Source organism: Plutella xylostella, chromosome Z, assembly GCF_932276165.1.
Source record: "Plutella xylostella chromosome Z, ilPluXylo3.1, whole genome shotgun sequence".
NCBI lineage: Eukaryota > Metazoa > Arthropoda > Insecta > Lepidoptera > Plutellidae > Plutella > Plutella xylostella.
The window spans coordinates 5,878,836-5,904,590 of NC_064012.1; the positions used below are offsets into that span (position 1 = coordinate 5,878,836).

The window sequence follows — 25,755 nt, forward strand, 5'->3', positions numbered from 1 at the left end:
ATGTTAATGCCAACTCCCTAGGAGAACACCTACGTACCCACTATTAGTTTTCTTATCTATCTTACTACTTTTACTACCACCATGACTGGTTCAAACTGCTTCAACTTATTTTCAAATAGATGTCGTCTGAGCTGATTATGTCTTTATGTTTTACTCAATAAAAAATCAAAGCTGTGTTAAAGCGACACGACTCAAATTTTATTTTATAATTTATCGCAAAATTAACTTATATTGCTAAAATTAATAGCAAATAAAATATTAAATTACAATAAAATTTATAAAATACGTCGAATCTATCATTTGAAGTGAGTTTAAAATAATGTTATGCCTATTTGAAGTAAAATGTTTCTGTTGGTCCTTGTCAAGTGACAAGGACCAACCAAGTGTCAAGTGAATGAAAAATTCATTACTTTAATTTTAAAAATTCCATTATACTGCCGAGTTAGCTTAGCACGGCAATCGGACTGATGCTGAAGGCACTCATCGTAATATGTTACATTATAACTGAAGGAACGTATTACGTACATTTTAGCAAAGACAAACTATATTTTAAACTTCTACGATAAAATTTCGTTTGTCTATATCTAAATGTTCGATTTCTACTCAGATTTCTAAGTAACCAAAGAATAAGTAACCAAAGTTTACGTATAAACCCAACTCCTTATTCTACGGTTTTGACGGTTGAAAAATTTACACGCTTGCGTTTATAATCCGTCTCAATATTGTATCCGTTTCTTGATCCGTCCACCGTGCATTCCGCAGAACTTCCCGGACAAAGAAGAGCTGCTACGCAACATGATGGGTCTCCTAGGCAACGTGGCTGAGGTCCAGGAACTACGCCCGCAACTCATGAATCAGCTGTTTCTGTCCGTATTCTACGAACTGCTAGACTCGTCGAGCGACGGTATCGAGGTAATGTGATGTGTTTTTGTTTTTCGTCCGGCTGTGCTGGGTGCTACTTCAGAAGTGGTAAATTTGAGATTGTATCAACAGTGTATTGCGAATGTTTGTAGGTATACCGTTGTTTTCATGTCTTCGTTTTTCTCTTGTCTAAAATTAATCATAGTTGTGACGGTTCAAGCCGGAGCTTGGTAACGAATGTTATCTTTTTATTTATTTACATAACTAAAAGACAATAGTGTTCTTATAAAACTTCAAAGTAGGTCACCATCCTGACTCCTCAAAAAGTCATTAGTGCTAGCGAAAATATAATATGTTATGTATACTGGTGCCCTAATAACACGCTACTGAGTTTGTAACTGAGTTATACTGCCCTTCGCGAGCGGACGTAGCCATTAATTCAATGAGTCGAGGTCCTCTTTTGCACCAACATCAGGGGCAGGCTACATTATTGAATCAATGTGCAGGCTTTCCTTTGGTACGATCAAATTAGTAACCAGCGCGTAGTAAAATAATTAAAAAGTTTCTGTTGCGGAAAACGGACAGTTAGTAAGCAACTTTTGCTACAGCTCTTGCTGGCATCATCCATCCATACCTGTTGTGACAAACTATCAATTATTTTGGGGGTAACTTAATTTCTGTACAGACACTCAAAGACGAGTTGTCGTTTTTTTATCCATTCGTGCGACATCTTGATCGCCCCTTATTAAGGATATTGCTATTCCTAAGAATGTTACCACAGCGCGCTTCTGCCGCTCTACTTTTTACCCTTCTTTACTTTTTCCGCTGGCGAGTCATCCCTCACCATCCCAAGTCTAACTTTCACCTCTCCCATCACCAGGTATCATACAACGCGGCCGGCGTCCTAGCGCACATGGCGTCCGACGGTCCAGAGGCGTGGACTGTCAAAGAGCCGGCGCGGGAGGCCGTGCTGAACCGCGTGGCCTCGGCCGTCGCCCGCTGGGACCTGCACGCCGAGAGGAATATTAACTACAGGTGACGATACTGAAACTAATCTCACTTAATTACACTTATTTACCTAACTTCAATATGTAAAACCTATGTCACTGATTGCGTTAAACAAGTTTTATGTATTGAACCTACGAAGTACGTTATATGTAGTAAGATGTACTACGTTATATAAATAATCCTTTATTGAACAAATCTAAAAATATGTGTAAAAAGGGTGGACTTAATGCTTTAAGCATTTTCTACCAGAGGTGCAAATTAAAGAAAATTAAATTATAAGGTGTGCAAAAAGAAAACAAACACTAATCCTTAATTAATTTAAACAAAGGCTTAAGTATTATCTTTTCTAAATTATTAACCTACGTAACTTACTTATATCTAGTCATTTTAATAGTTTTTATACCAATATCAAATTAAATTTAATTGACAATTAAATATACGAAATATGCCTGGCTACCCATAACACAGGGTATCCTAGTTTGAGAGCCAAAAACCCATATTGTAAACCAAGTAGGCAATTAAACAATTAAAACATTTCAGGTCGTTCGAGCCGATACTGAGCCTGCTCAGCGCTCACCACACGCCGCAGTGCCAGCACTGGGCCGTCTGGGCGCTGGCCAACTTGACTACGGTTTATCGTTAGTATACTTACTTAATTTGTAAAATATAACATGACTATGACTACCCATGACTGATGTGTAAACCACAGATTTTACTTGCCTTTTCTTTATTTTATAAAGGAAAACGAACTTAGATAAAGTTCTTTTCCTTTACAAATTCAGGCATAAGGCTGTATCCGCACAGCGATATTTCACCGCGTGGTTTTTTCTAGCAATTCTGTAACACATTTTATATTTTACGATTACCCGCACTGGCTGCAATAAAATCGCGTATCGGTGGGTTTAAACTGAACTTAATTTAATATTTTTTATCAACTTTTCCGTGTAATTTATTATTTTTTGTCATAAAAAAATACACTATAAGCTTAATAATGCTAAAAATAATCCCTTTATCAAAACATGGAGAAAATATGAAAATGGTTTAAATAAAAATACACCAACTTCATGTAGGTACCTAATGCTCAAGCTAATGAGCAATGTTCCATTAAGCACTTAAGAGGATTTAAAATTATTCACAATATTTTCCTCTCCAAATGAACGCAAAGAATAACGTTTCTACTTAATAAATATGAAACACGAACATTACCAAATGACAATGACTTTTGTATTCACATGTGTATTGTATAATGGCAAAATTATGTTTAAATTAAGTCCATTTTCCATCCGTTATACAAAGAAAGGGTAAAAAACTGCTTTGCAATGAAGTGCGCAGTATCAAAGGGCGCATTCTTTGTTTTTCTACGAAACAGGTTCAAAATAAATTTCATAAATTGAAGAGGCTAATGAAAAATTCACTTTGAAATATTTCCCGGTATCTTTTGTAAAAGAAGCCGTTATAATGTTCTTCAACTTTTTATTGCTCTTAACGTGATCATATTAAAATTTAAACTCAAGTTACAGATAAATACTTCGTAACCATTGATACACCCCAGCCAGCATTGTTTTATGATTCTGCCAAATAATATGTATTGAAATCCGATCGATTTACAATTTCTACGTAAGCGGTTGCGTAAACGGCCAAACTGGTTTCTTATACATATACTAGCACCTTTTATTACCAAAATATTAAATAAAGTAACGATTCTACTGTGGCCGTTTCAGCCGACAAATACTGCAGCTTGGTGGAGGCCGAGGGCGGCATCCGGCTGCTGAACGAGCTGCTGCTCCACGACGCGCCCTACCCCTGCATCAAGGCACTGGCTCGCAGGTAACACACATATACTTGCTATTAAAGAACAGTCTCGTTAGGTAACACACACACACACACCCAGCATTAAAAAACTGGCTCGCAGGTAACACACACACACTGAATCAACTCACTGGCTCCTCTTAGGGAACACATGTGTATTGTATACACATAAACACCCCCGGCATCAAGGAACTGGCTCGAAGGTAACACACACAAACACACTCTTAATCAACGCACTGGCTCTTAGGGAACACATTTATATTATATTGTATACACATAAACACACCCGGCTTCAAGGCACTGGCTCGCAGGTAACACACACACAAACACACTCTTATTCAACGTACTGGCTCTTAGGAAACACATGTATATTGTATACACATAAACACACCCGGCATCAAGGCACTGGCTCGAAGGTAACAAACACAAACACACTCTTAATCAACGTACTGGCTCTTAGAGAACACATGTATATTGTATACACATAAACACCCCCGGCATCAAGGAACTGGCTCGAAGGTAACACACACAAACACACTCTTAATCAACGTACTGGCTCTTAGGGAACACATGTATATTGTATACACATAAACACACCCGGCTTCAAGGCACTGGCTCGCAGGTAACACACACACACACAAACAAACTCTTAATCAACGTACTGGCTCTTAGGGAACACATGTATATTGTATACACATAAACACACCCGGCTTCAAGGCACTGGCTCGGAGGTAACACACACATATCTTGAATCAAAGAACTGGCTCGTTAGGTAACACGCACACCCCGCATCAAGGCACTGGCGTGCAGGTAACACACACACACACACACACACACATCCTGCATCAAGGTACTGGCTTGCAGGTAACACAAACACACCCGGAATCAAAGAACTAGCCCGTTAGGTAACACACACACACACCCTGCATCAATGCACTGTCTCGCAGGTAACACACATATAACTGGAATCACACAACTGGCTAGTTAGGTAACACACACACAACCTGCATCATAGCACTGGCTCGCAGGTAACACTCACACACACATACACACACACCCCCACATCTTGAATCAAGGCACTGCACTTGTAGGTAACACATACCCTGCATCAAGATAGGTAACCCACATCCTGATGTCAACTATTTAGTATTGAAGAATCTAAATGGAAGTTATCCCACGAATTTATAAAATCTATAATTCTTCGATCTTTCTCGGTCTCTATACAGCTTTTCAACAACATTTACGAAATACGAATGTTGTTTCACAGGGTGATCAGCAACTGCGAGCGTCACCTAGCCCCCGCGGAGCCGGCCGCGCCGCCGCCCGATCCGGAGGTCCCCTGTATGGAGAATTAACTAAGAATCTTCTTCGAGGACATCCTTCCTCGGATCGAATAACACGCCAGGTGGGCCAGGGACCACTGGGTGACCGTAGGCCTCGTCATCATCATGTTCCAGTTCTCTCTCCTCACATATAAAGTGTATGAACCCTCATTCACACAGGAATATGACGATCGATGGGATTAAATCGTCGACAGGAGCGACGGGCCCTGGGAAACCGTCGCAAGAGTATCGTTTTTCACCGGGAAGTATTAACCAATCACATCCGTCTTCGGAATATGAATTCTTCGCTGAATTTTAATGCTGGCTGGATGGAAATGGGTTATTAGTTTTCGGATCCAGAGGAACTGATTTAAAGAGTGGACTTTTGTTTCGTTACGAATGTAACTTGGTGTTGGTGAACGGTAGTGGAGTGGCTTAGGCACGCGGATGTAAGATAGTTTTAAATTATAAATAGATATATTATTAATAGGGTAATTTTATGGTTAAAGAGAGATTTCACTCACATAGATTATTAGAGTAAGTATATTTATTATTTACATTTCATTTGCGAGGCGGCTTTGTTGATTGTATTTCAAAAATGGGATGTATTTTTTAACTATAGCGCTAACCTAAAGCTAGAAAAATTTCGGTCATAGGCCCCAACCCCAATTTAACAAAAGAATTGGACCTAAACATGATAGGTTAAGAATTGGTCCTTGACACATATCTATCTTTGTGAAGACGGCTGTCTCTTCTTTATAAATATCAACACTTTTAACTGTCCAAGCCTCAATGTGTTCCATAGCTGCTCACCTTTTAATGGCATAAAGAGTCAGAAAGTAATCGATTGCTCTGTAATCTTTTGATTCCATACACATTTTCTTTTTCGAATCTTGCTTAGGTAAATAGGTTGAACTGTTATAGATTTTAATTAAATATATTTAAGGATTGTTTGCTCCTCTTGTCTTCTTAGGTGTTTTATATTGAGTTTTGCTTCATACATTTATAAGTATTACTCAGTACATTTTATTTGTCGATAACTAAAATTAAGAGCTACATTTACAAATTAATTATACCTCTCATTACTTTAAGTATATGTTTATATTTACTCCCTGATTTAGATTTTTATTTATGTATATCAACTTGAAAATGTCGTTGTTTTAACAACGAATCTATTTAGGTAATAGCTTTAATGTCATAAATTATATGAAATTACATATTGATTCAACATATTCGGTACGGTTGTGTGTAGTGAACTAGGTGCTCATGTATTTTTGTTCATAATTAGGTAAGTACATTGTCAACAGATACCTACTATTTAATTATAATAATTTACAGTTAGAATATATAGCAGAAAAAATGTAAATATATACAAATATAACTAAATATAAATCTATATTTGACAAATCAAATCAAAAACTACCCAAGTACCCTCCAAAATACATAAGAACTAAAATATTTGAGCACCTCGTTTTATAATGTGTTGCTATTTTATGAAACAAATCTAGTTGGAATGGACTATTACAACAAATGTACGTGTAGAGTTTATGCAATATAAAACGTGTAAATTTGACAGTGAATTTGCATGATTATAGTTTTAACGCAACGTTTAGCATAAACGAACTAATCGAACACGTATTTTAAGCGTAAGAAATCTTAATTAAGCCAATAGTGATGCAGACCATGTCACAGTCGGATTACTGAGGAATGTTTATTTGGGAAACCTAGATTTTAGTAGGTAATTATAAGTCACGCAGATATAGCAACAATATGATAGAAATGGCGGAATTATCAGTGATTGATGATTGAGAGAGCGTTATATGAACTATTTGCATGATGTTTATTCTTAGGCATTATTCCACCATTGTGCGTCAAATACTATGCATCAAATTGACACTCGTATACTAACCAGGATCTGTCATTTCCTTGCGATGGTGAATCCGCAATCAATTTGACACATCCCGTAAGTTTTACAGCTATAGCTATCAGCAATAGCAGGAAAATGAGCATATAAATGGATTAGCACAAAAAGTTTAAACCAGATGTTTGAAAGATGTGTATAATGTATTGGACAGCTTTATCAATATGTTTAACGTCTGTGTATTTTTTGTGGTAAGACCGTACTCAGTAGTACTCAGGTTATGTAACATCTATTTGCCATTTGATTGTAATTTGTTTGACATTTTTATTTTACTTGTTATACATATTATAAATAATGGGCGATTAGACAATCAGCTCAGATTTGATATTCGGCCAACTGAGCGAACGAATCTGGCGTAAACGTATTTACTATAGTTTAGAAATCGATTAGATGTGAATATATGGATAGTAACAATTGGTGTGCGGTTACAAGTACCTACCATGAGATTTCAAGTGATTTGGACTTATTAAAATATACAAGTGGCATGTGTTGGGTGCTTATGGCATACCTCTCTCTCAAGTGATGCATGAATACATTTCTGAGGAAAAGAGGATAGTGACGGGTCTTAGGATGTTTAATGGGAATTTAGATGATTGGTTTTATGGGTCTCGCGTTATGGTGGCATTGATTGCGTGAAACATAATATATTATAACCATATTATTATAATTAGGTCTTAAACCAGAATATTTATTGTTGTTCAATGTTTACTTAATGTACCTATTTACTTACCTAATAAGGGTTAAAGTCGGAATTTGATGTTTTATAGAATAGTGTACTTTGACTAAGATCCAGGTATCTTTGGCTAGAAAGATAAATTCATATGACATTCGAGAATATCATGAAAGTTTTAAGTTCATAGGGAGTTTTTTGACAGCTCTTTAAAACAATCACGTTTTGGATTGAATGAACGGGACTAAAGTATGCGACATACTTCTACTATAGCCATCATAACGCCATATTTTTTAATGAGCTGTCTGATAACTTCATATTTAAAGTACTTTTTTATAAAACGTTAATCTCATACTATAACCCTCAATATTTGTTGTGAGCCTATTACATTGTATGCTATTTGTAACTATATGTTCCAATATTAATACTGACAGTTTTTTCATGCTTTAAAGGTGCCTGCCAAGAGTACATACTCTTGGGCTCTTGGGTTGGGTAGGCGATACCGACTATGTTCAAATATATCGATCAACCAAGATTAGGTTAAGCCGGCTCAGACACCTTTATAGCACAAATTCTGCTTCAGTTTTGAATTTGTAAGTATGTATATGTAAAGCTCGTGTTTCAAAATAAAAGAGAACATTCGCTCTCTAAAAGCATAATTATCTTATTTAATTAGAATGTAATATCTATCGACATCCCCACTAAGCGTCCAACGTATTCAATCTACTTTATAATGAGAACGTGCTGAGTGTGTGTTTTAAATCGTTAACGTCAAATACTAATGCGACTTTTCTAGTGCGCTAGTGGCGCCTCTAGCGGAAACTATTGTAAATGTGAAACAGACTGCAGAAAAAGTAGGATATGCAATTGACAGATGAAAACTCAAACATTTTCGTTAAAGTGTAAATTCACACTCAGCATGCTATAATTCTACTAATAAGTGTATATCAATACTGAACCTAAGATTATAATTGCTAATGGTAATGGTAATAGAAATTTTAACTGAATTTCATACATTAGTTAGCTTGTGGTGCAAGGTTCTCCGCTCTGTCACCTCCATACGACCATTAAAGATACTATAGTGTTGCAAAAGTGGTATAACAGGAAGCCGAATGATGGGGATGACTCATGGGCTTATTCCTAAACCACTTTTATACCTATTACAATTTTTTAAATTTCTTGTAATATAACCTAAATTATTTAATAGCTAGAAAAAAAATACTTATTATTCCTATGTGAACAACAGGTCAACCGTAATCCATATTAATAATAACTAAAGTTGTTGTCGGTGTGAACTACAAAGGGTGTCAACCCTTTGGCAAGAAATTTTCCAAAGCCATTTTAATGTGATATTCAAGACAAGTTCAAGAGCTTATTAATCAACTTACTTATGATTGAAATTATGTAAAAACATTGTATGTTTGTAGCGATTTCATTTACCACTTAACTGATGCAGGACATAATTAGGAACTAGTAGTAAGCCCTTTCTTTCATAAAATTATGACGCATCAAATCAAAATTGTAAATGTTTTGTTAATTCTTATTTATTGATCTAGATTCTGAAGGCACAATGATAAACGCAACGTATTATGGCATAGAATAATGCCCATCATATTATATGGAAAAAAAAAGTTTTTTTTTGCTTATGTTTTCTTATTAATAAAAAAAACCGCATAATGTTATATCTCAGTTTGATTAACATAAACTTAACGAGTGTAAACCATTACAGATCTATCATTAGTTTATCGTAATTCTTCATACAGGGTTGATCTACTTCATTTTCATTTACAAAACCAACTTTGCCTAAGTTTTCTTTTAAATCATGTTAAGATAAAAATTAAGGATATTGGTGTTTCACATAATATAGATATTATATAATATGCATGTATCGTACCGTTAATGTAATTGACGTTGTAGGTAGTTTTGTCTCAAAATTAAATTCACATCGTAAAATTTAAAGTGTTGCTACTTTCAAAGAGTTCAAAATTATAAAAAGGAAATGTTTTATTTTTCCATATCTTGCTTTTTGTTTGTAGTTATGTACATTTTTCCTTGAGATACAATTTGTAAAATAGTTATAAGTTGGAAGTACCTATATTGTTTTATTTATCTTTAGTTATTGTATGTTTTGAACTTCAACTTATTATGCTGTTAAGAAACGTTATTTTTGTTATTTTTAGGTACTTAAAATGGATTTATAGAAATAAAAGTTCGACTAATATTAGTCTATAGATTTGTTACTTCTAGAAAATTCTATCCTTAACTGTCTTGTATTTTAGTACTTATATTTGTTATTATGAGTAAAATCGATTAACTTCAATTAATGTTGTTTGTGTTGTCGGTACTTAATTAACTTGGATCATATTGGGCACATAGGTATACTATACCCTATCTATACAAATACAAGGTACCCACAAAAGTTATAGGGCATTACTTACTTACTCCGCTAGCTCAGCGACCCGAAGTGGATCTTGGCCTCAGACACAAGAAGTCGCCATTGGTCTCTATCCTGCGCAGTCTCTCTCCAGTAGGGCATTAGGTATATATTATAATGTTTATTAATATCATAATATGATATTCCGAAAAATGTTGTTAAACGCATTGAAAAATTGTTTTTTCTTCTTTACTTCGAATATAGCATTTTAAAGCTAGACCCAAGTTTATAAGCATTTATGTGTATTCTAGTATTATTGATCTTGATCGATATTTTTAACCTGGGTTTTGCAGAGATATTATATTGTTTGACTGGCGTACGTGTGCTACCAATGTGGATAGCTAGGTGACAGGACATTCAGGATGATTTATAAAGAAAACTCATCATTTTGTGTTAACAACAAAGTATCATTTATTTTTAAAACTTCTCATTCGTAACGTTTTAATAACATATTCACAAATCTAAACAAAAATAATATCAACTCATACCAGTTGAAAGGCCATACTGCCATCGATTATACACGGTTAACATAACATTTAATATAGATACCTATCTTATTCGAATGTGCGTTACACTTTTATATTTGCTATCGGAATTGTAGGTATAACTGTGGATTATATTCCTAATCTAGACACTTCATTAGAGGCAATACGTTAGTATCAAAGGCAATCTACATACCAACTATCAATCTTTACAGACGTCCCAAGTGGGGCGTGCTATGTTCATTCTAGCATGGTGACTGTGCTCTAGCTTCCCAGATATATCTACGAATATCTCCATTGTATGTAGTAGGTTAGGTATAATATAATTTAAATCTATTATTTATGCATGCTATTTTGGTACATAGCTAAACTACATTTATAAATAAAGTGAAATATTTGTATAGAATTAATACATTGAATATAGATATGTACGACAATTAACAGTTAATTTCTAAATATCACATAATATAATCGTAAAAGTATATTCTATTATATTAAAATGTATAATTAGTTTATGTGGTCCTTTATAAACTCACTACCTGCTATCACGTGTAAGTGCCGCTTTGTTTGGTTAAATCTACGTACGCGCATCGGCAACGGAATTGTAAAATAATCTAAAACTTGAAAGGCACATATTATTCTGAATCTACTTAGTTGCGATTGCGAACCTAATCATAAGTTTTAAGCGTGCGTTATGTGGTTGACCGATTCATATGACACCACTACGTCTCCGGAAACGGTTCATTATCATTCATCATACTGTATTGGATCAGCCTCGTGACACCGATCGATCAAAGGCGACATCTTGACGTAATTCGGTGCAACTTTACGGTGTTCATTTCACATTCTTCGCGATCCTTTGTCTATGTCCCCGTGATCCGTAGCGATGCTTAGTTATGAGCCGGCGTGTGTCCGGGCTAGGAGGCGGGCAGGTCACGTGACTCGGCCGGCGAGTCGGCGTGCTATTCGTTGAGGATGCACGTGCGCATGAGAGCGTTGCAGACGGCGTACGGGTCGCAGTTGGACGCCGGCCGCCGGTCCTCCAGGTAGCCCTTCTTCTCCTCCGCCACGGCGCGGGGGATGCGGATGCTGCTGCCACGGCTCGCCACTCCTGAGGGTCGAAGATGTGGGGTTAGCTTTTGGTTCGATCAAGTATACTAAAGTCGCCAGTAGATGGCTGTACAGAAGCTAGAGCTCTGCTAACTATGGACATGGTGGATGGATTGCTCGGAACGAACCTCGTCATGTGACGTATCTCCTAAACCTGATAGACATTCGGCTCATCATAGGCTGCTAGCGACTGGTGTCTGACTGGCCAATCCTTTCACCACAGCATCTAAACTTGAATAGTATAGCTCTTGTGTCTTCAAGGATCATTTCCTGTAGACCCGTCTAGCAGATGGCCAAAGACAGGTAGCCTGTAGCATACCAAAATGCCTACGGCTCACAGCTTATACAATAATAGGTAGTAAGTATATGAATGTGGGTGTACAGACCTGCACTGAAGTCGTTAATACTGGCGGTCTCGTGCAGGCCGGTCAGACGGCGCTCATTGTCCTTCCCTCCGCGAGGGTCGTACACCTTGATGTGCTTCATGTGCACCTTCGACAGCTTGTCTATGGCCTTCTCGATCTCGCTGTGGGGGAAATGTGAAAGGTGAAAAATTGTGAAAAGGGCAGGGTTATTGTTTAAGGCAAGGGTTGGTCTAGACTCTAGGTCCTAGGTAAGAAGCAATGAAGAAGAATCTTATCTCGCTTAGCGACGCATTCGAAGACATTCAAAGCCAGTTAGGTACTTATACGCATTGTAGAAGAAAGTCAAATAATCTTGTATAGGTTCAAATATCTAGTAGTAGTAAGTAGGTATACTTACATGATACCGTTCTCCTCCCTCATCTTCTTGGTAGAGAAGTTGGTGTGGGCTCCAGACCCGTTCCAGTCCTGCACCGGCTTGGGGTCGAAGGTGACGATGACGCCGTACTCTTCAGCCAGGCGGTGAAGGATGTACCTGGACATCCAGAGGTCATCGGCCGCGGACACACCCACGGATGGACCTACTTGGAACTCCCATTGGGACGGCATCACCTCAGCGTTGGTGCCAGAGATGGGCACGCCGGCGAACAGGCAACATCTGCGGGGATAGAGGGCAGGTGAGCTGGCTTTCGAAGGTTTAAGTTGAATTAAGAAGTCAGCTTAGTTACCATGACTCGGTCAGTGGTGACAGTCTATCTATATATATACCTACTTAGAATAGTCTTTTATGTAAATACTGTTTATTGACTGTGGTTCGGTTCGTTAAATTATTCATAGCTGCACACCTACTTAGTAATTATCAGTGCAGACGCTATCAACCGTTTACGTAAGTACCTACATTATCCAACAATAAATGATGGGCTGTATTGTTTTATTATTTTAAAAGCGGCTATCTAACAGCCCAGCTGCCAGTGAGTCAGGGGTCACAGGCCGCTTTGTGCAAGCACGTAAATAGCACGTGAAGCTAAGTGCTTTCAACCCATGCCGCTAAATTTACAACTCTTTGTACAAATGTATTTTAATGGCCTAAAATGTTTATCATTGTCGAACGAACTGGTTCCAAGCGGTAAGTATCTTGTAAATTGCACGTGACAATAAAAACTTGTTATTATCGTGTTGGTGATAGTTGCATGCAACATACTTACATACATTACATCAATGTCATGATAATTTCGGTTCGATGGGATGTGTGCATTCTATGTTAAGTATAGATGTTTAAACTTTGGTACTTTTAAACAAGTAAGTACAGTCGACTGAAAAGAAACCTGACCCCCTGTCAATTAGAGGGGTCAGGTATCTGTGCAGGCCACTGTATGACTGTAGTAACCATAATCAAAGGTTAAAGGTCTGATGAAGAAATCTGATGTCGGGAGTCGGAAATTAGTTAACGTGGGAAAGAAACAGTTGTCAATAGGTACCTGTAGTGAGCCTCGACCAGATCCCTGGCGAAGACCTTGTTGGCTCCGACGCCGCAGTAGTAGGGGCCCTGAGGAGGGGGGCAGCCGCCCGGGGGCCAGCCGAAGGGGCGCAGGTCGGAGTCCAGTAGGATGTACTCCTGCTCGATGCCGAACCACGGCTCCTCATCCTTGCACTTGTCATGCGCCTCCTGACACTTCAACCGGTGGTTGGTCTCTGCGAAACACCATCAAGCTATTTCTCAACCGTGAAAGTCAAAGATATTGCATCAGCACCATAACCAGTTTAGGGCATAAGCAATTACGGCCCTTGATGCAAACGAGTTGTTGGCAACTTTGGCAAGGCCAGCTTTTTGCGATGCGTTTATTATGTTCGTGCGTGCTAACAATTTCGACTGATTGCTTCTCTCGAATGCAGAATGTGAAGAAATTATTTTTTGTATACCTACATAGGTACATAGTTATATATGGTAATGGCACGGCACCTCTTTTTATCCACCATAATATCGATAGTGGCCGACATTTAACGCGTTAACTACCTTGTTGTTTATCATTATTACGAATAAGTGCTATGATAGATAGACATGATCAATAAATGTCTACCAGTTTGTAGAATGTTGTAGAAATCCAAAATAGGCGCGGTAGTGTCTGGATTCAGTTACTGTTGCGGTTTTCAACAGTAACTGAATCCAGTACCAACCTAATGGAATAACAGGTATAGGTAATCCTATACACCTGGCTATGACATTGTATGCCACTTGAACATCACTTGAAGGTTGAATGGATTAAGTATCTATAGTTTCTCAAGCGCGCATCTATTTAACTTTTCCTGCTACTGTACAACCACCGAACAACCAAATCATCAATAAAATACATACAGACAAATCGTTATGCTATATCGCGTAGCGTGTTTTGAAACTATACAAGGCCAGAACGCACCCATAGTGTACTAGCACTGTATAGTTTCAAGTGAAAAAAATAAATATTTTACTTGAAAATATACACGATTTGTGCGTACTAATCGCGTATACTTTCAAGTTGGGATTTACTGAATCGTACTTGAAAATATACATTGCTATTACGCATATTGCTTGATTGGCGTACTTGTCGCATATAATTTATACCTACATGCTGATTCTAATTTACTTAACTATTTCGGTAAATGTAAATGACTACAATTGACTTGTTCTGCCTGTCATACCTATAAAACGATAATAAATGAAGATGAACAAGCTCTAATTTGATTGATAAATTGGTATTTATAGCAATCATACTTGCAAGTAAGCATACCTACTAATATCTTATTATTTAAATGAATTAAGAGTAATACCTACTACACTCCTGAACGGATAAGACTAGCTTAATGACGCCGTCGGCAATATTAAAGTGCATTTAAGGCCCGGGTCTCCTATTTACTCCGTAGGTCGCGTCAAGTGTCACCGCCGTAGGCCGCGTCACCATATTCACTACGTCTACGCGCCAACGTCGGCGTGTGAGGGAGACCGCATCAGTACATTTCTATAGTGAGCATCGTGACGCGGCCATTTATTATTATAACCAACTAAAATAGTAAATTTTGATCAAATTTTAAATTTAATGGTTTAAAAAAATTAGGGTCATTTGGTGTTGACTTTTTGCTACTTGGACTTATTCATTGCTCGTGAGTGTAGTAGGTATTACCCTATAGACCTATTATAGACATATTTTTCATCAAGTTTTGAATTCACCGTAATTTTCTTTTATGAATTGTTCTACACACTCTTATGAGATAATTTTTACTATTAACAACAGTTCTACAGTTTAATATCAATTTACTTTTTAACTTACGGTGTGAACAAGAAACACGTTACGAAATTAATGTCAAGTGCGGAATGATGATGCAATGTTTAGAAAGCAATAGACTTATTACTATTTTGCATGAAAGAAAGAGAGAGCAACAAATCAAACGGGCTACCTGGTAACTAATCACGTATAGTTTCAAGTGCTCGCATTGCCGCTTGGCGCTTGAAAATATACACGATTAGTACGCAGTGGTAACTGCTGCAGTATATTTTCAAGCCATAATTTTGGCCCAACTTACTTGAAAATATACGCGATTAGTGCGTAATGGCCTTGTATACTTTCAAGTAAATCATGGCACCATTTTAATTTGAAAATATACGCGAGCAGTCCCAACCTCTGCGTTCTGGCCTTGTATAGTTTCAAAACACGCTATCGCGTAAGGATTGTTGATTGGTAAATGCATGTAAAGGTAAGGGTCCACTTATCGGTATCGGTATCAGCCCAAACGGATTGTCATAATATGTGTATGGGGAAACAGGCAGCTTTGGCAATGCCGATGAAGTGGACGCACTTGTGTGAATTTCTATACAAAGAATACTGAATGCGATGCGTCCGTTGAGTACAATGCCGAAAGGTTGGCGCTTAACTCAATGCGTCGGTAGCTGTTGTCTGCTATGGCAAGAGCTGTTAGTTACCTGTAGGTTCCATGTTGTACTTGTACGTGTCGCACATGACGAGCACGTGGTTGCCGCGACGGAACGGGTCCTTGTAGATGGCGCGCGGGACCAGAAACGTGTCCGAGTTGTGCCCGTCGGCCTGCCCGGTCGAGCTGCCGTCGAAGTTCCATACCGGCAGGTCTGGAGAAGGTAAGAAGATGTCAGTATGGTGAGAGGTGGCTAGGAAGAGAGGTTGACGGTAATAGTAAACGTTTAAACAGAAAGACACTGTGCACAAAGATACTTTAAGATAATGTAGGCATTAAATGTATTGCTTTGACAGTCAGAAACATACGTAAATTTAATCTTTCTGCAACTGGGCAAGAATAAAAAAAATGTATATTAAGTACAGTAAGTATGGATTGGAGGATCAAGAACTAGGAAGTTGGACACAAAACAACAGGTAAACTACAAGAGCAACTACCTTAAGGTACGTTGTAATTATGCATAGAGGTAATAAACAACATTAACGACCTTCAATACCTACCTCTGAGGAATACATAAGTAACAAACAAACACATTAAAGCTTGCAACTAATCCACTTGTCTAGAACAGTACTAAGCTAACTAAGTACTTCTGTTTTATGTTGATCTACCTTAATTGTAGAAAGTTAACTAAGTACTCTAGATACCTATTAACTAATCAATAGTTAGTTATCGACCCTCTAAGGGACACGGGCAGACAGACAAGGACACGGGCTGTATACAAATTGTATACATTTGTATACCGAGCGTGCAAGTCACTCGCCCGCCCGTGCACAATACAATATTGTACAAGTGGGAATCAACCGACACTTCTACGATTGCAACGAAATTAAATGAAACCTAGCAAGTTCTCATCAAAGTTGTTCTTATTGCGCTCCGCTAGCAGCGCTAGCTTGCAGTCCACCGGGGACACTCGCTCTAGGTCTCGGGGGCACAAGTAGGGCCGGCGCAGGCGACTGGCGAACACCCAGGCATGGCGCTCGCATTCGCATAGGCACAGCGATGCGTCAATGCACTCTAGAATCTGCGATAGTTTATCTATTGGGGGCAAAGAGACAAAGAATGTAACGTTCTCTCTGTTGTCAGGCAGATTAGCGGCTTCGAATGAAAATTGGGAGCCAAATTCTCAAATGGTGCATTGTTTAAAAATGCATGGTTCTAACTAAAGATTCAATGGCTATTACAAGAACAATGCTAAATAACGTACCTACGTTTTATGCAGTCACAAGGCGAGTGTAAGTGTATTTATAGTTAGCACGCGAGCAGCATGTGGATAGAAATGAATTACTCACTCCGCGTTTAGTTACAAATGTGGATAATTCTGTGTTGTCTGTTTTAAATAGTAGTCACGCCAGTGTCGTAATTATACCGTGCATTTACAAGCGTTACGAGTAGGTAGATAAATCAGCGAATTCGCATAAAGGTCGCTTTTATGAACAACATCCGAGTAGTGTAAGGTCGCAGTTTTTAAACAAGTCCAATTACAATTGTTAATGAGGATGTATCAGCTTATTCAGGAGCAGTTGTTGTTATCACCACTATGAATAGAGCTGCCATTTACTCTGAAAGACTACCCGGCGGTATTGTTATGGAAAATTTGAAGAGTAATTGTTCTAATGTGCATGCTGTCTGTACTAATTAGTGTCATGCGATCATAATGTGCTCAGCGACTATGTAAGTGGGAACATCTTTTGTGTTCACACTGTAAATGACGGAGTAACTAATTAGGTTTGGCTTGTTAGGTAATTTCTGAAACATTTTATTGCCAGCAAAACTACTCCATGGCTAATTACCCATTCGGTATGATGACAGCGACTACAGTCAGACTAATCATCACCAGGTTTCGAATACTCAAATACAAGCCTCTGTTTGTACCTAACAAGAATAGAATAGTAATGTCCAGAAAAAGTCGTTCAGCAGTCATCATTGCATCCAAATACTGACCTTTAGGGACCTTGGGTATGAAGTTGAGGGTGCGGTCCTTGCATCGGATGTGCTCTCCGGTGCCGTCGATCCAGACGTAGGTGGCGAGGATCCTGTCAGCCGGCAGAGGCAGGTCCTGGTACCGGCTGAGCAGGGTCTTGGACAGCACGGCGTTGGGCGAGTTGGTCAACACCGGCCCCGAAAGGATCTTCGGGTTATCTGAGGATCAGGTTATGCTGGTTAGCCAGTGAGTATGGTACTCTTGGGAGATCGGTTTACTAGTAGTGAGTGGATTAACTCAGGGTCTCTATTTACATGCACTCATCCTGAGTAACTTAACTACCCGCGACTCCCGTGAGGGATTTCCTAATGTGGGTGTTTATTACTAAATGCGTAGATAACTTACCTATTCCGCGCTATTGATTACACTGTTTTCAATTAAATACGTAGTAAGTGTATTGGTATTCAAGAAAACATAAACAAGTATGATTCATTGTAGTTGTAGGTTATCTAATCGGTAAACACAAGGTATTTTTACCATAAACCTGTGGTTTCTCGTTCTTAACATAGTAAGGCCTTCTGCGGTCAACCACTACGACCATTATTAATTATTTTAATAAGATATTAAAAGATTTCGATTATCATTACGTATCCACCCATCTTACAAAAATTTTGTTTACAAAACAATAGATGTCATTTTTTTTAAACTTTATGCCAAAGACGGTAAGTACAGTAGGCCTTTTATGTACATCTATGTACAATACTTACTTTATTTATCATTTATTTATACATTTTTGTACGCCTAGTTATTAATCTTATTGGTATCTAAATCTACATCCAGACCAAAAATAAATTACCTTCAATCTTGCCGTTTCCATCCATATTGATTAACTTTCAATATGCAGCTACAATATCTGTAACAAAAAAAAAGTTTTTTTATGAAAATAGTTTCCAAAAAAATATTTAAAATGTACAATTACAGAGTTATCGGTAGGGAAATCATTAGAACAGGTAAACTTTTAAGTAAGTACCTATGTTACATATTCTACTCCGCACAGCCAATAGAATAGAAATTGTGATTAGAAATTAAGTTGTGTCCATACATTTTTATTAATTATGAATTTATATTAATATTCTCCATATTTTTGTAATTTTAAACCACTTTGTTATTAAACTTTATACCGACAGAAAATAAACACGAAGAATCCAACAGCCACCGCGTTTCCTTTCATGCTCGAAACTGAAAGTCTCCTTACAATTTCATACTTCCTTCAGTAACCAACAAAGAAAATACTTGCTCAATTTCTGAACTGTGACCTTTGAAATTTAAATAAGTTATATTTACTCAGTTGAAAAATAAGGTACAATAAAACTGTTCAACAGACCACCACTGGCTTTTAGCAGCAAAAAGTTTCCGTAGTATTTCACAATACAGCGACTCTTTCCGTAGAAAGAACCACCCAAGAAAATGTTTTTCCAGCAACCTAGGTAGCTATTCTAAGTAATTGCTTTCTTACTTTCCGCGAGACTGAATCCTTTCAGTTTAGACATCGCTACGATATTAATTAAGGAACAATGTTAATAATTATACTTAGCAACGAAGTTTAAAGTAGTTATTATTATTAAGTATGTAGGATGTTATAATCCTAAATAAAAATTCAATTTGTAAGATAATTGGTTACATGACCGCAAGAGTTCATTTTCATGAAATCCGTAGTTTTGTAAGGGAGTTAAATTATGCATACTGATCATTCCTTCAAAATCTGTTCAACCGTTCAGAAGCTAAAAATATAGTTACATTAGTCATCTTTGTAGGGTTTTTTCAAACTGCGGCTTGTTTATTTAGTGAGTGTGTTTGAATAAACAGACCCTTGACATATTAAGGTGAATTTCTTCTTCGAATGTTTGGCTTTAGGCCAACCGGTTAGTAAATACGTACATTATTGAGTGCGACTCGTGTTAGATAGCGAAAGGAAAAACTATGCTGATATTTCGATTGGTCGTTGTCACTCACTTCACTGAAGGCATTCTGAAATGCTTTGCTTCAATGTTAGGGGGTGTCCCACCAGTTCCACCCAATGAGGCGTTTGTTAAAAAAAAAAAAAAGTTCCTTTTTGGAGAAATAGATGGCATTGTCTAGGGTTGTACCAACTGTCAAACCCTCAGAACACACTCAGGTCACATGTTATTCTGTGAGGCTAACGAAATGTGAAAGTGACGTAGGTAGGTAGTATTGTAGTATTATTTTCTCTATGATGTCGATGTCACTGGTGCTTACTGACTGAGCAAGCAACCTAGTGCATATAAAATGTGAAAAGCTATAAGTACCTACATGCAGCTCAAATCCTTTTTAATGAATTTAATCCCTGACTTGGTGGGTCATGTTGGGCAACTCTACCTACCTGTTTGAGTGCTTATGTTAGATAGGTAATACATACACAAAACCTACATAATATATCATGTTATGTAACAATGGTTAATTTACATTACCGCGAATGATTTAACTTACTTACGTGAATGAAAATCACTTGGTATGAAATGATCCGAACACAACCATGAATCTTTTCGCAGTTTCCAATCAATTTTTCGCACATTTATCCGAGTCGCCTTAGTGCTTCCCCGCGACCATGCGCGCGCGCTGCACGTCACTGCTGCGCCGGGTGCGCGCCAGCCGCAACACTATCCTGAGCGCATTCGCGGAAAGGTTTGACTGCCAGTACCTAAACCACTGTAGTATGATACACAGGACTGCAGTCAAAATATTATTTTAATATCATAGATTATTTTTAGAAATTTATGTATATGTATTTTATTGTGTTTAAATTTGATTGTGAATATTATTTGTGTTAACTTATGGACTTTGAGTCTGAATTAAATGATTTGAATTTGAATTTGAATTAATCCATTGTTGCGCCTGGCTTTCATCATTTGGAAATTTATGATGTCCTTTATTTTTACAAGTTGCGACGGCACACATTCTCATCTTGTCTTGTAAGTATTTCTTTGGGATCTTATTTAGGATCATACAATAAATAAAAATAGAAAATCAGTTCTCGCACGCAGCACCCGTTCAAACGGCGCGGGTAGAACTATTCACAGAATACTTAGCACTATCCCAAGCCACATGCAGTCTTACACCCATATTCTTAATCGTTTCCTCGAGATTTCCTCCACTCGACTCGAGCACTTGAGGTGAAATTTGTATGCTTAGTTCATTACTCTCTCCTCGACTCGAGCGAATTCTTACTCGAGTCGAGTATTCAACTGTCATATTTCAAGGTACCTGCCGACCTACCTTGAGGCTTCCTCGAGTTGTAAAATCGGTGTTTCGGCCATCTTTTTACGTTATCTATAGCTTGTCATTGTCATTACATAAACCGCTGCCTCATTTTGCCTAACCCAGAAAAAAGGAAAGTTATTTTAAAATAATGGAAGATTTTGAAGAATTTGAAGAGTTCATTAATTATGTATATAATGATCCTTACGACTACCCAGCGCGACGTTATTTGCGGGACGCTTCAAATCCGATGGAATGCTACAATGACGTGGAATTCCAACAACGATTCCGCTTCAGGAAAGACACAATGGTGAACACAATATTGCCGTTAACGGGCATATTAGCCAATGAAAATAGCAGAGGTCTTCCCATTCCACCCATAATACAACTTCTTGTTGCTATGAGATTTTATGCAACAGGAAACTTCCAGGTGAGCTGACAAACTTATAAAGTTATTTATTATATGAGTTTTTATCATGTGCAGTTTGTCATTGCCAGTTTTTTATATTGTTTACCTACATGTATTAGTTATTACAATCATTGCAGGTCAGGGTGTAGATGGGGGCGCGACCCGCCACTTACCCTGCAGTATTTAGGTGATACCTATGCCCCTATATTAATCTTAACCTAACATTTCAGATTGATTGTGGAGACCGCCACAAGTTGAGCCAAGCAGTGGCCTGCAAAATCATAGCCCGGGTTTCAAGAGCATTGGCGCTGCATGTGGGACAATATGTGAAATTCCCACCAGTCAATGAATTGGCTGCGAATAAAAGGAAGATGTTCCAAATTGCAGGATTCCCAGGTGCAATTGGAGCCATAGACTGCACACATATAAGCATAAAAAACCCTGACAGAGAACGTGGAGAAGTGTTCCGAAACCGGAAAGGAAATTTTTCTATCAATGTGCAATTAGTCTGTGGTCCTCAAATGGAAATATATGATGTTGTGGCACGATGGCCTGGATCTGTGCATGATTCAAGAATATTTGCCAACAGTCGCTGCTACATGATGTTTGAAGAAGGCACCATTAGTGGTATATTACTGGGAGATAGTGGTTATGCCCAAACTTCTTATATGTATACCCCAGTTATCAACCCCCGAACACAACCTGAAGAAAGGTATAATCGTGCCCATATAAGCACCAGAAATATAATAGAAAGGGTGAATGGTGTCCTAAAACGCAGATTTGCGTGTCTCTCTAGGACATTACAAAATAGACTACATAATATACCTAATATTATAGTGGCTTGTGTAGTTTTGCATAATATAAGTATTACGACAAATCAAGAATTGCCAGCAGAGCTCATAATGGCAGAGGAGATTCCTGTGGCAGTAATTCCTGATAATGAGCGTGGAAGCCTGATAAGGGCTGCATTTATTGGTAGACATTTCACTTAAATAAGGTATTGAATGTTATGTTTTAAATGTTACTATCCAATAAAACAAAGATCATTCACTCATTGACTACATTTATTTTTCCTTATACCTAACATTATTTCTGCTTCTTCACGCTTTGCACGGCTACAGCGAAGAACTTCCTCTGCATTTTCTCTTTCTAAAACAGCCTTTTTATATAGTTCCTGTGCGGTTTTGGCTAGCCACTCTCTCTCCTCCATTTTTAGTCTGTGGAGTTCCTCTTCTCTCTCTTGAGCTCTTTGGTAATTTTCTCGCCTCAGGCCAAACTCCTCCGTAATCACTCGAGCTCTTACATTTCTTCCTGTAACAATTTGAGAAAGTTTGTTTACAAATATTATTTATTTTGCATTGACTTAGAATGAGAACTGGGAAACATATGGGATGCCCTCAGTCCTGAAATCATTCAGCAGGTAGTGGCTGGATAAGGTAGGCTGAGAACAGTGTTGTGGAGCTCCTTGGGAGAGACCTATGTCCAGCAGTGAACTTAGGACTTCCCTTGGCTGATGATGATGATCCAAGCTTGTCCTGTAATATAAACAGTTGATCTGTTGTTCTTGTATCATATCTCTGACTTGTTGTCCTGACACTACTTGCTTAAAACATCTATCACAACTTATAACCTGTGTACACTACGGTACCAAAGGTATTATGATTGATTCTAATAATTTACATATTTACCTTGATTTAGATTTCCATAATCTAATATTCGTGAACCGGGCCTGGCTGCTATACGGCTCGGACCTGGGGTGGTTTCCTCTCGAACTGAAAATAATTAAGGTTAAAATGAATGAATACATACAAAATAATATTTACCTACTTAAATTTTAATAATAAATAGCATTTACAAATTTATTTCCTGTATGAATATAATTTAAATATTCTCTTAAAATAATTTTTTTTAATTAAAATTAGGTTAGTTACTTACTAAGCTATATCTTGTTATTTTTAACTTTTTATGTAATTTTATATACTGTAAATAGAGGTTGCTAGTCTAGGCAGGTACATCAGGTACATGGAATATTTTATTAGGCTCTTTACCCATTTCAGGTTGCAGGCTGCTTGCACTCTCCCTTCTTTCACGCTGGGAATCGTGCGGTGGAGGTATAAGAAATTCTGTCTCTATCTCCTCCATAGTGTCATCAGGCATTGCTGTTAAACAAAAAATAGGTTTTTATTATATACTTAAAAGGAGTGGTAGTAGCTCTGTCGGGTAAGCGCCCGCTTCTCACCCCAGACATGCGGGCCAGATGTACGAATCAGTTCTTTGAATTTAAGTACAATGTATACCATCGCTCTTACGGTGAAGGAAAACATTGTGAGGAAACCTGCATATCTAGATTTAGCACATCTAGGTATGTGAACCCACCAACCCGCAGTGGACCAGCGTGGTGGGAAATGGTCCAAGCTTAGGAAGGCAGTTTAGACCTAGGGGATATGCACAAAGGTTCCACTAGAGAGCCAGGTGCAGGTACTTAACACCCCCACAGAGAATAGAATATAAAAAATATACTTAAAAAGCAACTGATTCGAGGCTAGGGACTATATTCGAGAAAATCCAATAAATCTAGGGTATTTTGTTAAAATAGGTGATTGCTTAAACTGTGTAGACAAATTCGTAATTTGGTAGTATAATTTTACAGAAAATTACCTTCATCAACATTTTGACTATTGAAGTCACTATCTATTACACCATGTAGCTCCACATCGGTACAATCTGCCAGAGCTTCCTCGATCACCTCATGCGATGTAGAGGTTGAGGCTGGCATATAAGGCCCACCCCCTGTCCTGATGCGCTCACGTTTTTGGAGAGCTAACTCATGTTTTTTGCGGGTTTTTAAATTATCCCAGCACTTTTTCAGTTGGGCTTCTGTCCTCTGAAATAAGTAAAGTGGTCCATTAAACGATTATTACTTCCATGGTGAAATCATAACTATAGAAAATCCACTTAATACAACTGATTACAGTCGTTCCCATTAAATGTACTTACCCGACAGTTGGTTTCTATTGAGTTGTATTCCTCGGTGAGGCGAGCCCACGCAGTTTTCTTTATTGCAGGGTTTCCAGCCCCTATGGTTGTTATAGAATGAATCTTATATTTAATTATTAGTTCCTGGAGGCAAAATTTTTCACTTTCAGAAAATATTTGGCGACCAGACATGTTGATACTCCAAAGTAGTAAGCGTAAATGAAGTTAAATCTCAAAAATATTCTTAAAAAAACCCTTGAGAAACCGTAAACTTAATGAAACTTTAGAAATAAACGAACGAAATGTTTTTTTTTTTCAAATTATACAGAGTATATTTGACATAAATTTTGACAATTAAGTAAATCCGAACCACAGAACATCGAATTATAGACAAATACTACCAACTTATACAAATAAAATTCCTCGAATTGGTGACGTCACACCTCGACTCAAACTCACTGGAGTTTGCTCAAATTTATGATTAAGAATACCGATTTCGAGGAAGTTTTGGAGTATCCCTCAAGGGCTCCTCGATTGAGTCTGAGTGGAGTGAGAGTCGAGGAAACGTTTAAGAATATGGGTGTGAGCCTCGGAAGGATGGCTAGCGCTACCACCCGACATTTAATCACAACTAGTGAGTTCTTATTCTGAGTTTAGTACTCTTTGCTCTCTATGTAATTTTTGACAGTTGGTACACTGCGTTTTCACGCCATCTATCGGCTTACCCAAAAGCTCAACTGACAGCTGTCAAGGAAAACGGCTCATTACTAGTTATTATTCTGTGCCCAACTGCCCAGACTATCAACGCACATAAGTCGCCTTTTCCACTCCAGACACTCCATCTTTGCCCCTTCACCTTACAGTATTGCTTACTCTCTCAATGTCGGTAATCTTGGTTTTGTTTCTAATATCTTGTTTGTCAGTGTATCTTTAAACTCTTAACATAGCATTTAGGTAGGTACAATCTCTCGGTGAGCCGTGAGTATTCTCTTCATCATTGGCATGATAAAATTAAGTTTTTATGCTTCGTAACTTTTTATCATACGGACTGGATGCGGTGCACGAAAGAAGCATCCATGGTTTAAGTACGTGGTACCTACTTACATCGTATAAAAAACTTAGGTACTTAGCAAAAAGTTCGAGACATTAAACTCAAAGCTTTTTTTGCGATTATCTGTCTGATGGCTGACTCGAAACATTTATCGCAAGGTTGAAAAGATGAATGGACATGAGC

The 25,755-nt window shown here is 37.9% G+C and overlaps 4 protein-coding genes across 4 annotated transcripts in view; 2 read left to right on the plus strand and 2 right to left on the minus strand.

The window, feature by feature from the left end:
- Positions 1 to 9,682, plus strand: part of LOC105398200 (protein zer-1 homolog) — a 28,795-nt gene extending 19,113 nt beyond the window's left edge. The window contains exons 6-10 of the mRNA XM_048632473.1: positions 763 to 912; positions 1,742 to 1,896; positions 2,410 to 2,507; positions 3,591 to 3,696; positions 4,946 to 9,682. Coding sequence (XP_048488430.1) covers positions 763 to 912; positions 1,742 to 1,896; positions 2,410 to 2,507; positions 3,591 to 3,696; positions 4,946 to 5,033 — 597 coding nt within the window. The 3' untranslated portion in view covers positions 5,034 to 9,682. The remainder of the gene's footprint in view (positions 1 to 762; positions 913 to 1,741; positions 1,897 to 2,409; positions 2,508 to 3,590; positions 3,697 to 4,945) is intronic.
- A 729-nt stretch (positions 9,683 to 10,411) lies between these two features.
- The window catches only part of LOC105398191 (glutamine synthetase 2 cytoplasmic), a 28,313-nt gene continuing 12,969 nt past the window's right edge, over positions 10,412 to 25,755 (minus strand). Inside the window, exons 2-8 of the mRNA XM_011570247.3 lie at positions 18,717 to 18,773; positions 17,881 to 18,078; positions 15,932 to 16,093; positions 13,458 to 13,671; positions 12,380 to 12,637; positions 12,004 to 12,143; positions 10,412 to 11,618 (exon numbers count right to left, since the gene is read on the minus strand). Of these exons, the coding sequence (XP_011568549.1) occupies positions 11,470 to 11,618; positions 12,004 to 12,143; positions 12,380 to 12,637; positions 13,458 to 13,671; positions 15,932 to 16,093; positions 17,881 to 18,078; positions 18,717 to 18,741 (1,146 nt within the window). The 5' untranslated portion in view covers positions 18,742 to 18,773 and the 3' untranslated portion in view covers positions 10,412 to 11,469. The remainder of the gene's footprint in view (positions 11,619 to 12,003; positions 12,144 to 12,379; positions 12,638 to 13,457; positions 13,672 to 15,931; positions 16,094 to 17,880; positions 18,079 to 18,716; positions 18,774 to 25,755) is intronic.
- LOC105382896 (putative nuclease HARBI1) lies at positions 21,017 to 22,537 on the plus strand. The gene is made up of 2 exons (XM_038114975.2): positions 21,017 to 21,566; positions 21,776 to 22,537. The coding sequence occupies exons 1-2, from the start codon at positions 21,288 to 21,290 to the stop codon at positions 22,535 to 22,537; spliced, it is 1,041 nt and encodes a 346-aa protein (XP_037970903.2). The 5' UTR covers positions 21,017 to 21,287.
- On the minus strand, positions 22,597 to 24,713 carry LOC105382962 (myb/SANT-like DNA-binding domain-containing protein 3). Its single transcript, XM_048632411.1, has 5 exons — positions 24,543 to 24,713; positions 24,204 to 24,429; positions 23,594 to 23,704; positions 23,234 to 23,317; positions 22,597 to 22,856 (listed from the first exon to the last, which is right to left on the minus strand). The coding sequence occupies exons 1-5, from the start codon at positions 24,711 to 24,713 to the stop codon at positions 22,597 to 22,599; spliced, it is 852 nt and encodes a 283-aa protein (XP_048488368.1).

Excerpts from the sequence above, each read along its gene's own strand:
- LOC105382896 (XM_038114975.2), top strand. The coding sequence starts at position 21,288 with ATGGAAGATTTTGAAGAATTTGAAGAGTTCATTAATTATGTATATAAT. Across the intron at positions 21,567-21,775 it reads ATGCAACAGGAAACTTCCAG|ATTGATTGTGGAGACCGCCA; the intron begins GTGAGCTGACAA and ends CTAACATTTCAG.
- LOC105382962 (XM_048632411.1), bottom strand. The coding sequence starts at position 24,713 with ATGTCTGGTCGCCAAATATTTTCTGAAAGTGAAAAATTTTGCCTCCAG. Across the intron at positions 24,430-24,542 it reads CAATAGAAACCAACTGTCGG|AGGACAGAAGCCCAACTGAA; the intron begins GTAAGTACATTT and ends TACTTATTTCAG. Across the intron at positions 22,857-23,233 it reads TTATGGAAATCTAAATCAAG|GAAGAAATGTAAGAGCTCGA; the intron begins GTAAATATGTAA and ends AAATTGTTACAG.